A 12,236-nucleotide genomic window follows, 5' to 3' on the forward strand; every position below is an offset into this window, starting at 1 on the left:
CAGCGCTGCGCAGCTCCCCAACCCCTCATCGCTGCCTTTCTGCACTCGGTTTCCCCTTTCTGGGAAGCCCAACCTCTCCAGGTGCACCTCTTTTTGGATGGGGAAAAAGAGAAAATAATTAAAATCTGGACGCACGTTTTAAACAAAGTGAGCGGCAGTTTTTGGAACGTGCCCGAAAAGCCGGACGGCCGCGCGAGAGAGGGAAGGCTGCCGCTCCTCCTCGCCTCCCCCGCTCGGCCCAGCCCGCTCCCCGCCGCAGACCCCCCTGCCGCGCTGCGATGCGGCCCCGCCGCCGCCCGCCCAGGCACCGCCTCCGAGCGGAGCGGAGCGCTCAGCCCGCGCCCGTGCGCGCCGCCGCGCCGAGCCCCGCCGTGCCCGGCCCGCGGCATCCCGCAGCACGCTGCGCCGCTCGGGGAAATGGCGAACTAGCGGGGATTCGGGGAGGAGGGGGGGGAAGCCGACGAGCGATGGTACCTCCCTGCAGCTAAAGGTGGTGGTAGGTGGCTGCGGCGCGCGGCTCGGAGCTTGACCTCGGTTTGTTTTTGGGACTGCAGGCGAGAGTGACAAATCTGATGAGCTGAAAAACAGTAAAAAGCGGGAGGATTTGGGGGTAAGTAAGAGATTGCCCCAAAATCGGCAGTACTTGTTTGGGGACGGGGAGGGGGGAAGGTATCTCTGCAGAACTACTGTGGATCGGGGAATGCAATTAGCTGTGCATTGCAGCACAAGTACTTCCCTAAGTCTTGCTCGTGCGCTCACGTTGCCCTTCCTACCGCCAAACCCGGGAGAAGTTTGGGTTTGTTTTTCTTTTCCTCCTTCTTTAAATAAGTTTTAAAATATCGGCATCCTTAGCGAAGCCGGCCGGCGATGCGCACAAACCCCGGCTGCCCGCAGCCCCCACTTCTGCAGGTTGGGATTTGGATTTGAGGGGGAGGGGACGAGTGCCGGTGCCCCCCCCGGCCCCGACCGCAGCCCCTCCCGGGGCCGCCGAGCTGCGCGACCGAGGTCGGAGCGGCCCGGGGGGGCGGCAGCGGCGGGGGCAGCGCGGCCGTCGCCGGGCAGCGCTTTGCGCGGGGCAAGAACGACCCCTGCAGTCACCGGGCGGAAAGCAGCCTGGGCTCCGGGGATTGCAGAACGCCCGGCTGGAGAGCCGGCTGCGTCGCGCTGATCAGCTCCGCGCCGTGGAGGTGCGGTACCGTTGGGATGGGGAAAGAAGGCGTTGCAGCGGGTATTAATCTCTTTCCGCTCGTTTTGTAGCAGCAGGAGAGGAAACTCCCTTCCTCCGTCGCCTCCCTGCCCCAGGCATGTTGGCGATGCCCCGCTGAGACGTGCAGAGTTTGGGGTTAACTCGCACCTGGCCGCCCTGGAATAGAGACGCTCCGGACCGGATCGGTTGGGGTTTGTGGTCTATGTCTTGTTGGAAAATCCGGCGGATTTTTTTCTCGCTCGTGGAGGAAGAGCCCCGTCCTGGCGGTTGGCTTCGTGGTCTTTTTTGGAGGGCGAAGGAAGGGAAGGGATCTTGCTTGAGCTGTACACAGAGAGAGCTCGGACATGTGTTGTCAGCACATCTGGGGAATACAGTCTGCAAGTCCAGAAGGAAAATTGCTGGGATCGTTCAAACTGCGATATTGATCTTTGTTATTTTTTTTCGCCGAGGGATGCACTTGGCATGAGAATCGGAGGATGGAAATTGTTTGGGAGGTGCTTTTTCTTCTGCAAGCGAATTTCATTGTCTGCATTTCAGGTACGCAACCAGCACAGAAAGGGCGGGTGTGGGCGAGAAATACCTGGCAGGGCTGCCAGGGTTTCCCTAAGCTAGGGGCAAGAGATGGATAAATGCAGATCTAAGCTGTAGTTGAATAATGCGTGAACAACATATTGTGAGTGGATCATGACAGAAACCATCAGCCATCAGTTCCTCCCTTACATCCAGTACCTGTTTAGTAATTACGATACACTGGTTGCAATAAATAACCACAGTGCAGTGATTAAGCAGGTGCTTCAAATTCCTAATGTATTCTGGTTGTGATAATTAATCCCAACACTGCAGTAATCTCAGAATTTCATAGCTCTTGAAGTTCTTAAACTCGGTGGCTGGCATTCCAGCTTTAGACTCCTCATTTTTAAGCATGAAAAGATCTCTCTCTCCTCTAGTATATAGAAATCAGGTAATTCCAGTTGTCACTAGAGCTTGTCCAATTAATGAATAGGCACGGCCGGGTGTCTAGCGTAAAGGATTGGAACAATTTATTCTTGGGGAAAACACTTCCTTCTGCTGCAAAAGCCCTGGCTGCCTTGTTAATTTGTCATGTCAGTCATGCTGGAATAATTATGTTGTAGGAGGTAGTAGCAGGGAGGTGGCCAGTTTTCTAGTTCGGGACACTTCAGCGAGCCCTATGGGGATGCAGGCTGCCCGTGTCTCCTGCCGTTCCGCTTCCCTGCAGGCTGCTTCTGCCCTCTGGGTGTTGCGTAAGTCCAGGAACGAGAACGTGAGCTACGCCAGCCAGTGCACTGCAGGGGGAAAGAAGGGCATCCCAGTGGGCATGGCAGAGCCTGACACGGCTGTGGTGATGGAGAGGGAGCTCCAAAGCTCCCTTGGGGTTGTGCAGAGAACGGCTCGGGCCGGCCCACAGCCAGCAGAGCCTGCAGCAGCTCGCCCTGGCAGTGCCTGCCTTCACTGCGCTTCCTGCAGCGTTTTCTGACTGACCCAGCCTTGCAGCCCTTGGACTGGTGACACTGGTGCTGACATATTAATACTGCCTGCATCTGACCTAAAACTTTTATTCCTAAGCAAATTCTCTTGCTGTCAGCCTGTGTGGCACGTCAGTCCTTTTATCCCTCCAGACTGGCACCATCTGCTACCAGGCACTCAGGTGACACGGCAGCACCCCAAGCTGACCTTCTACTGGTGCCATTGGTGTCATCAGAATAATTCTCTCTCTCTTTAGAACAGCAAAACCTGCTGCCTTGTCATTTAAATCTCACGCTTATCTATTTAGCTCAGCATGATATGCCACCTGTCCAGTTCTCTTCAAATTAGGCACTTCCTTAAGTACCACGGTGAGAATGGAAAAACGAAGGTTATCACTTTCTTGGCCATTCTAACAGTAATACCTTGAGACAGAACAAAGCTGTCCCATTCTCTGCAGGTCCTTATGCCATGCAGTTAGCTGCCAGCATTTCCTAATCTTCCTCCCTCCTTTTCTCTCTTTCCCAAATGAGAACCCAGGCTCCTGAAACTGACAGTGAGGTCAGTCCTGCAGGGGGTCTCTTCCCTCTCCATCTCTCTCACATTACAGAGGATTCCCATTCCTATTTTCCTTTTTTTTTTAACTATTATTTTTTTTTCTTTTATTGTGAAGGAATATATGAAATAAGTGAATGATGGAATGCTTTTGCTGCATGGGCAAAGCTGTGGTTTCAAATAATTGGTTTTAGCCTTTTAAGCACGTAGAGGATGAACACGAAGGCATTTAGCCTTTGTTTTTTTATTTTTCTTCTTCCTAAGGATCTTTATTTTTTTCAGAAATCCTCAGGATTTGTCACCTTGGTGAAAAGGATTAAGATTTGTAGATACCTGACTGACACTAATGCTATGTATCTTTTCTCTGCCATCCTTTTTACACTATGTTCTGTAGCATACCGTGTAGCTGGGGTGTCTGGATAACAGCCCAAGGGAGGGAAGGTGTAACAGGCTCTCTTAAGGATTGCCTCCATTTAACGCTGGATTCCAGCAGCTCTGTCTGTTCAGCACTTCAGCACTGGCCATTCATTCAACACGTTGCTGAAAAAAGCCCCGCTGTTCAAGCACAGTGCTACAAACGACCAGAATGTGAACCAAGGAACATTGTCACAGCGGTGAAGAGACAGGACTGTTCTGTGCATGGATCTTTCCTGAACATCAGCAGAGGCTGAATTCAGTATGCACGTCAAGCTGCACTGGCCTTCCACTAATTTCAGTGGATATCTGGATTAGGGCCTTTTAAGGGCTGCCGTTCAAAGGGATTGCGTTAGTCATCGACAGACCTGAATATTAAGTTAGCTTATAAGTAATTTATCATTATTAGTAAATCTGTCTTTTAAAGATAGGTTCAATTTATGTCACAAAATCTTTTGCTACTTATTTAATGACATTTAAATATAAAGTATGCTCAATGTAGCACTACTGCTGTTTCTTAATTAAATAATGAAGATATACAATGGTATCTCTCCCATTATTTTTTAAGACTTAGTTTTGGTAGGATCTTAATGCTTACTATATGGAAAATAATCTATTTAAAGGAGGCTTATACATTTTCAAAATATGTTCTAACATTTTTTATTGGTCAGTTGCTTGTACGTGTGTTACATTGCTTGGTTTAGAAGAAATGGTACTGAGATTTAGGAATATATATATATTTTAATTACTGGCCCTTATGCTTGGGAAATTATTTATCTGCAAACTTTGCAAACAACATTTTAAGATCTCTTGGCATACTGAATTAAGGCTTTTGCAACTTGAAATTGTTTGAAAGGAGAATTCTTGCAGATGGAAATGAGAAATAAGAATAGACTGAAGGACCAAGAAAACAATTTGTGTCTTTTAGAAAGAAATGAAAGGCCTCTCTTTCCTGTAAGTCATGATGCATATTTATTCCTTTGAGGTGTAGTGTCTGAAGAAAACTAATCTTGATTTGTATTATGGTTTCAAGGTTTTGAATTATGGTATAACACAAAAAGAACACAGGGTAGTCAGAATGAAGACGTCCTCCAAACAATGCTGAAATAAGACCCCTCTGCTTCCTTTGAAGACGCAGATCATGATGGCACAGAGACTGTACTGTCTGTATAGAAAAAGGATTATAGGTTGATAGCATGACAACCGAATTTTTTCCTTTCCTGGTGAGAATATCACCAGTTAAGATTAATTACCATCAGTGTTCTCAGCTGAGGTTAGATGTTTTGATCCCACAGTGGCTGCCATAATTTGTTTGCATTGTCATTTGTATAAACCAGTGCATTTTTTTTTGTGATTCTAAATGTTAAAAATCAATTTCAGGATAAAAAACAGGATACTGTTTTGAAACTCTTGCAGAATATTTCATTTAAATAAGGGAAAGATACCATAGTAGGCATTGATTAAGAAGATATCTATGTACATTTTCTGTTAATCCATCAACAAAATGATTTATAGAACCTGTATGTTCAATATTGTTGTGGCTTCCTATGAATTGGTACATTACCTCTTACGGTTTTGGCTTGCAGGAACTAAAAGGGATGGAATCTGTGCAAGTCTCACAGCTCTCATTATTTGAAAGCATTTTCATTTTTTGCTATCATCCTGAAGTCGTGAAGGGGCACATCCCTTCCATGATGTAATTGCTTTGGCCTATTTGACAGAAGTCATGTGGGTCATAAATCATGTATCATGAACAATTATGATGGTATCAAAACCTTGCTAAGTGTCAGAGGTATCTCCTGTGTATCAAGTGTCTCTTGGCATTGAGGTCTAGGGGGGTACTTGGAGCACAGTGCATTTCATTTTATCTTGCTGCTTCTGTGGTCTCTGAGCTCTTATTACCTGGCATAACACAGAGATGTCCTATAGGAACTCTAAATTATGCCAGGGCTTGAATTAGTAATTGAATGATGATGCATAAAGGTCTGATAACTCTTCTTTTCTTACTGTTACACAATCTGAGGTAATTCAAACTAGCACAAGCATTTCTGTAGAAGAGAAGAATACCAAAGCTCTCATGTACATTAGTAACTAACACTGAATAGCTCGTTATGCTTGAACAAAAATGTTGAAGCCATGTTGATTATTTGAGAATAATTATTTGAGAAATAGTTTTTTCTGGCACGTTTGTTAAGTAAGAAATGTAGTATCCTAGGGGAAGGAATTATTCATAGCACAGGTATATGTGAGAGGGAAGAAATCACTAGGCACATAGGCAGGTAGAATATGCAGCCTGGTACATCTGGTGGCTAAGATCTTCTGGCATCAAATCCACTGTAGTATTTCTTTCTGCTTTAGCCTATTCCCACAGCTTCATGTGTGTGGGCAAACCTTCATGCCTGCATGGCGTTTGTTGATATTACTGAAAATCCACGTGGACTCAATCCTCCTGCTCACATTCAAACACAGGATGGAGGCCATATGCTATATCCAAAGCCTCTCCATTTCTTATCATGTGAATGCTTTCTCACTTCAGAGATGTTGCCGCCTTTTCAAAAGGTGTGAAGATGTTTCTGCTTTAAAATTCTATGGAAATAGCCTTGTAGTCCCATATAAGTGTCTGCTTTTCTTTTTTTTGTGTGTGTGTGTGTGTCCTGTATTTTTCATCCTTCTATTTTTGTTGTTAGTTTTACAGCTAGAGCGTGACCAGATAGGCACTAAAGTGTAAAACAACACACATATTTTTAGTTTATGTAAAGGTAGTCGAAGGGAACATTTATGAATAGTTTTGCACATATTATGCTGAGCTGTTTTCCATCCAGTAAACTGAAGAGAAGAAACTAGTAATCACTGCTATTGTTTTACAGATCTCAACAATAAAGACACCCAGTTTTCAAAGTGGCCTTTTGGCCTTGTTGTGTTCCTCAATGACAGTTAAAAAACTATCCAGGCTCTTCCACTGTACTGTTTCGAAGATACAATAGGAAGTTATTACTGTCATAAGAGAGATGAGTGAAACGTTTTGTATCAATATTTTCTGTAGTCCAGAAGCCTTTCTGGTGACACAAGCAAGCACTGGGTGTCTCATAGGCAGAGTGAAGATATTTGTCAACATGGAAGACATTTTCCATATTAACCAACTGCTTAGCAGCTGACAGTTGAGGTAAGAAGGCATAAGGGAACCTATATTCACACCCACTTTAAAAGACCTCAGAACTCTGAGAATATTATAAATGGCTTTAGTGTTAATGAGATGTAGGCCTTAGAAATTGCAAAAACTTGAAGCTTGACAGTAAGGGAAGCTTTTGATGGTGGGACTCCATGCTCCTTTTGAGAACAGATGCCATGCACAGCTCTACCCAAGGCAGCATCCCTAACATTTTTCCTTTTTTCTTTTATTCTTGTTGAAAAATCATAAACGATCACTTCACACACATTGAGAGTATCCAAAGCAACGGTCAGAATTAAACAAAATAAATGCTTTCATTGTTAGGTATTTTTCCATGCTAAAATATTTCTGGTTTAGATTGGTGTACCTGTATTTCTGTAGTAAAATAAATACCCCACAGTGTCATCTTTTGTAATATTATTGCCAGAAAAAAAATCATAGCAGGTGAAACTCACAGAAAATAATTATAAAATACTTCTTAACAAGATACTTAAATAAAGATAGATATTATCCATAATGTTATCTATTAATTTAGACATTCTTTCTTACTTCCTGTATCAAGAGCTTAACTTGCTCAGAATATCCTATTTGTCATCTGGCTTTTAAGTATGGAACAGACAGAGTTGTGCACTGGCTGCTCCAAAGTGGCTTTTAAGCATGCAGAGAGGAGGAAGCTAAGCAGCATTATCATTTTTTCCTTTCTAAATGTGTTGACATCTCTGGTTTTTGAAAGTAATATTTGAGTAGATAGATTTAGAGGGAAAATGTGGTTTTTTGCAAAATCATCTTGTCAGTTTTGTGGGTTGTTTCCAAATTAAGTTCTTTCCTACTGTTAGCTACTATAATGCGCTGTTCTGCTTCAAGAGTACTCCTCAGAATGGAGTTTTTCTGTTCTGCCATGGGTAGAAAGACTAGCTCAGTAGGACACCTACAGAATTTTCCTTATTAATGCTGAAAGAAAAAGATAATGAGTAATACTGAAAGGCCTTTTGGCACACGTGACTGAAAAATGGTATCATTTGAAGTGATGCTGGAATGATCACACTTTCCAGCAAAGTGCCTGATTGCTGTTCTCCTGGCAATTGGGTCAGGAAGGATTGCTACTGACACAGCTACATTTCATTTGGCCGGGTGACATAGTTGGGCTGCTAGAAGGAGCATTAATTTGCATTTGCCACTGTGGCAGAGAAAATAAAATGACTACTAGTTTCTCTTTAGGAGAAAGGTAGTGAAGATCCAGGTGCATGCTGGATGAAAAGCATAATTTTACTTTAATATACTGTCCCCAGAAAATTAAATTTTATGGAGAAAGTGCTATTTGTTCACACGTGAGTGGACACTCATACCATTCACAGGAGAGGCATGCTGTTTCCCATAAGGGAAGCTACAGTTACAGAAAAAAAAGGGCAAATGTTCCTTGAAAGAACAGTGTTTGAGCCAATGTTGGTCCTAACCTTGCTGCTCAGGAGTGTATGAACAGCAGATTTCTCTGAATGGGATTGTAGAGCATGGATTTTTCCAAGAATGAAAATAATGAATGGGAAGAGATTGAACTATATTTCAGTCAAAAGGAAGAAAACAATGTTGTGTTTCAGTGACAAGCCTTGTAACAGCAGGCAGAAAGAGATGTTGACCACAATAACACAATGGAGAAAATGAGGTAAAATGTTGTGTGACAGATCACCTAACAGCAATATAAATATTTAACAGCAGTTCCTGTTCACACTCACTCGCACCTTGCAGCTCTAGGATTACTCTTAAGCCTTGCTTCTGGTCACAAACTGGCAGTGAATCACCTCACAGCAATCAGGGAGCAGACACGACAAGCCTGAGGCAGGTCACAGCCCCGTCCCCTGCCTTGGGTCACACATCAGAGCTGAGCCCACACAGCAGTGGCTGCGGGTCAGCCATGTTGGGTGCCTCAGCATCCCGTCTGCCCTCAGCCTCGCACCCCGCTGCTCCTTATCTCACTTCCCTTCACTGTCAGGCTGAAGAAGCTTGATGTGGATGTGTCTCCTCTCATGTCTTCTCTCCTCAGACATGCCTGGTGCTGGTAAGAAGGTGGCCAGCCTGCAGCTGTCCCTGTCCCTCAGCTTGAGGCACAGTGCCCCTCAGGAAGATGGCTGCCCTGTGGCACTCCAGCCCTTGCAAACACCTTCTAGAAACATCTTTCTGAAGAGTTCTGCTGAAATATGTGCAGTTGACCTCTGATGGGACAGCTGCTGCCAAATGATGAAAATCTTGCAAGTTTGGCACTGAGAAACATAGAATGACATTTTTAAACTTCTAGAACTTTCCGTCCAGCCGAGCAGTGAGCTTGGTGCCAGCTTGACTCCTTTGCCTTCAGACCCTCCGCCCCGGGCAGTCTGCTTCAGCTCGATATGTCCTCAGCTGGGGAAAGGAGCCACAGCATGGGGGTGGGGGTCCCAATCCCTCCTCCTCTCTTTGCATGGGCATTACACTGTATTTCTGCTCTTCACAGTCATGGCAGTGAAGTTATTATGAGGTACAATTCCTTTAAGTCATCATTGTGACTAGGAGTAATGAACAGGCAGCCCCTACCTGCTTGCCTCACATTCCCACCTGCAGGAGGCTGAGGGCAGCCAAGACCCTGGCCCTGCTTTTCCCATGGGGCAGGGGAGCTCAGCAGACCCACAGACTGCTGCAGTAACTGGATATGCTGTGCAAATGGATGTGGGCATTCGCCTGGCTTCCCCATTTCTTTTTTTTTCCTTTTTTCTTTTTTTTTTTTGTTAGTACTCCTATTTATAAGTATTGTCTTATTGTTATGGTAAGTTTTTGTGCCTGCTGGAAAGCAAAGCAATCTACAAGGACTCCACAATCTCCTCTCATTTGCCCAGCTGATCCTGGGGGTACAGTGTGACAGTTAGTAATTGCAAGTGGGATTTAAAGTTACCTGCAGGTGCATAATTTCTATCTTCAGTAAACCCCTTGGCTCTCTCTCCAAGTTGTTAACAATTCGTCTTTGCCAGTCTGTAATTGTGCCTTGGCTCTAGAGTCACAGGTATTTAGCTCACTGTGGAAAAGGACGCAAAATAGAGTAATAAATAATACTATTTACTTTTATTAGGTAGCATAAATATGTTTTTATTCTTGTGAACTAAAAACAGTCATTCTTTTTAGATTTTATTGCTATACATTAATACACAAATCCAGCAAAATACAAAACGTAAAAGATATACTGAAGAGTTTTGCTGTATCTGCGTCTTAATGTGTGATTGTATGAAATAATTTAGATTAAGGATGTACTCGAGAGCTTTTTTTTTATCTTTAGAAATACCTTGTGTAGATGAGCAGAAATTTTCATAATCCCTGATTAAGTCATATATGCAATAAGAAAATAGTTTTTTGATCATATTCATTCGTTCTGTGGTAAAGGGAAGATATGGACTTCTATAGTATGAATAACATAGCAAGAGAAAGTTTACAATCAGAATTTAAATTATTTGGATTTAGTTAGTTAATTCTTGCTGTATGGATTCCCTGAATGAAACAGATGCCGTTTTCCACCACAGTAAACAGATTTCCCCTGGACTACAGCAAACAAAATTAAAAAAAAAAAAAGGAAATAACTAGAGATGGTTGACAATTCACCATGATTTTCTATGTGACTTTCTGTTCTACTTCTTTTTCCAGTGCAGATTTTTATTTTATTTAGATCAGACCTCAAGCACAGATATAAAGAGGATGTGCCATGTGAAGGCCTGGGCTATGAGGCTTCCTGCATGAGCGCTGCAGGGATGGCGGCACAGCTGTGCTGTGGGATGAGGAGAGACCCAAAAAACCAGGTGGTGCCAACAGTGGTGCCTGGGGAAACCTCCTGCCAGTTTTGTGCAAGCAGCTGGCACAGTCTAGATTGCATAAGCAGAGTTTAGTTAAACAGATAGAGGAAACTTCTTGTGGGGAGTATATGAAAATACCTGTGGTTCTGTCTATCATGCTGTCTGTGGAAAAATGAGCCAAACTTGGCCTCTGTACAGCTGAGGGAAGGTGGGAGCAGGGCCAGTATGTATCAATTGAAAAGTTCCTCATGTTTTAAATGAGGTCAGCATTTATATATGGTGTTAAGATTAGATTTCTACTGTGGCAAGAAAGTTTATTGTACTACTGTACTATTGTACTATTTATGAAAATAGCTAGACAAAGCTCCACATTTACATCAGCTTTATATATTTTGGCTGTATCTATCAAAGGACACGGAACTTTTTCTCCTTCAGCCATTATCCTGCTTTGGCTCTACTTGGTGCTGTACAAACACATAACTCTCACATTTTATGTTCCTTTCTCTTTGCAAGTGAGACCTTCTGTGTCTTCATGCTTTTAAATAATTCCTTACTTCACAGTAATAAAAGAACATATCTGACAAGACAGTCATCGTCTTCCTTCCTTCTAATGCTCCTGAAAAAGAACCTGTGTCTCAGATTTCAGAATGCAGAACAGTTGAATATAAATCCTCTCTGAAAGGTCTCCCTTTCAGTGTCTGCTTTACTGATATCCTAGAAACTGCTCTTGAGGACCAAAAGATGAAGATGTGCCTTGATCACATAATATCATCACATCTCTGACATCTAAACATTGATTCTAGTCTTTGAAAACTTCAGAACACTCCAGAACTTAAAATCTTGAAAATAGAGGATTGTTAGGTAGAAAACAAGAGCACACAGCATAGTACTAGTGCATTAAAACCAAACCAAAACAAAAAACCTCAAAGTGTTTTGGATGTAACTTTCACTCATATTATATAAACTGTACGGAAATAATCTCCTGGCATTTGCTTGGAATGACAGCCATCAGTTCCTCCACATTCATTTAAAAACTTACGTAGAAACAAACACAAACGTGTTTTGGATGTTCTGCCCAGGGGGAAAAAATAAAACAAGCTTTGCTAATGCAGACCGAAATAAAGAGTAAAGTAAAACCTTCAGATCAGCTCCTAGTTCATACAGATAGAATTACTCCACCAAAAAATGTTGGTGTTGAGTTTAATCAAGTATTAAGCAGAGGTCTCTTGGTATAAAGTCCCACTGAGAGCACACTGTGACCTCTGCTGCTGGGATTCAGGTATGTGACAGAACTGTGCTTAGAAGCTTTGCTGGTCATGTGGTCAGAATGATTTTCAATCACTTTGGTCATTGCTGGATTAAAATTGAGGCTGCAGAGATTAATGGTCTGTTGTTACTAATCCACTAAACCTCTGTTCCTAGATCTTTTAAATTGACTGAACCTATAGATTGTTAAGTAACTGAGAGATATGGTTTGTAATGTTTTTAACTATCCCTTATAATGTTTGATTTTAGCAGTATCCTATTATTCATGACTCCTTGAGACACTGACCTGAGCTCTTCCTGAATTGAACTTTATATATTTTCATTTATGTTATTCTATAGT

At 43.2% G+C, this 12,236-nt stretch overlaps 1 protein-coding gene across 1 annotated transcript in view; it reads left to right on the top strand.

Moving 5' to 3' along the window:
- Positions 1 to 271: 271 nt before the first annotated feature.
- CA10 (carbonic anhydrase 10 (inactive)) overlaps positions 272 to 12,236 on the top strand; it is a 157,663-nt gene continuing 145,698 nt past the window's right edge. Inside the window, exons 1-3 of the mRNA XM_085240097.1 lie at positions 272 to 610; positions 1,258 to 1,398; positions 1,657 to 1,744. Coding sequence (XP_085096223.1) covers positions 1,684 to 1,744 — 61 coding nt within the window. The 5' untranslated portion in view covers positions 272 to 610; positions 1,258 to 1,398; positions 1,657 to 1,683. The remainder of the gene's footprint in view (positions 611 to 1,257; positions 1,399 to 1,656; positions 1,745 to 12,236) is intronic.

The sequence above is a fragment of the Meleagris gallopavo genome, chromosome 20 (assembly GCF_905368555.1).
Source record: "Meleagris gallopavo chromosome 20, MGAL_WU_HG_1.1, whole genome shotgun sequence".
Lineage (NCBI taxonomy): Eukaryota > Metazoa > Chordata > Aves > Galliformes > Phasianidae > Meleagris > Meleagris gallopavo.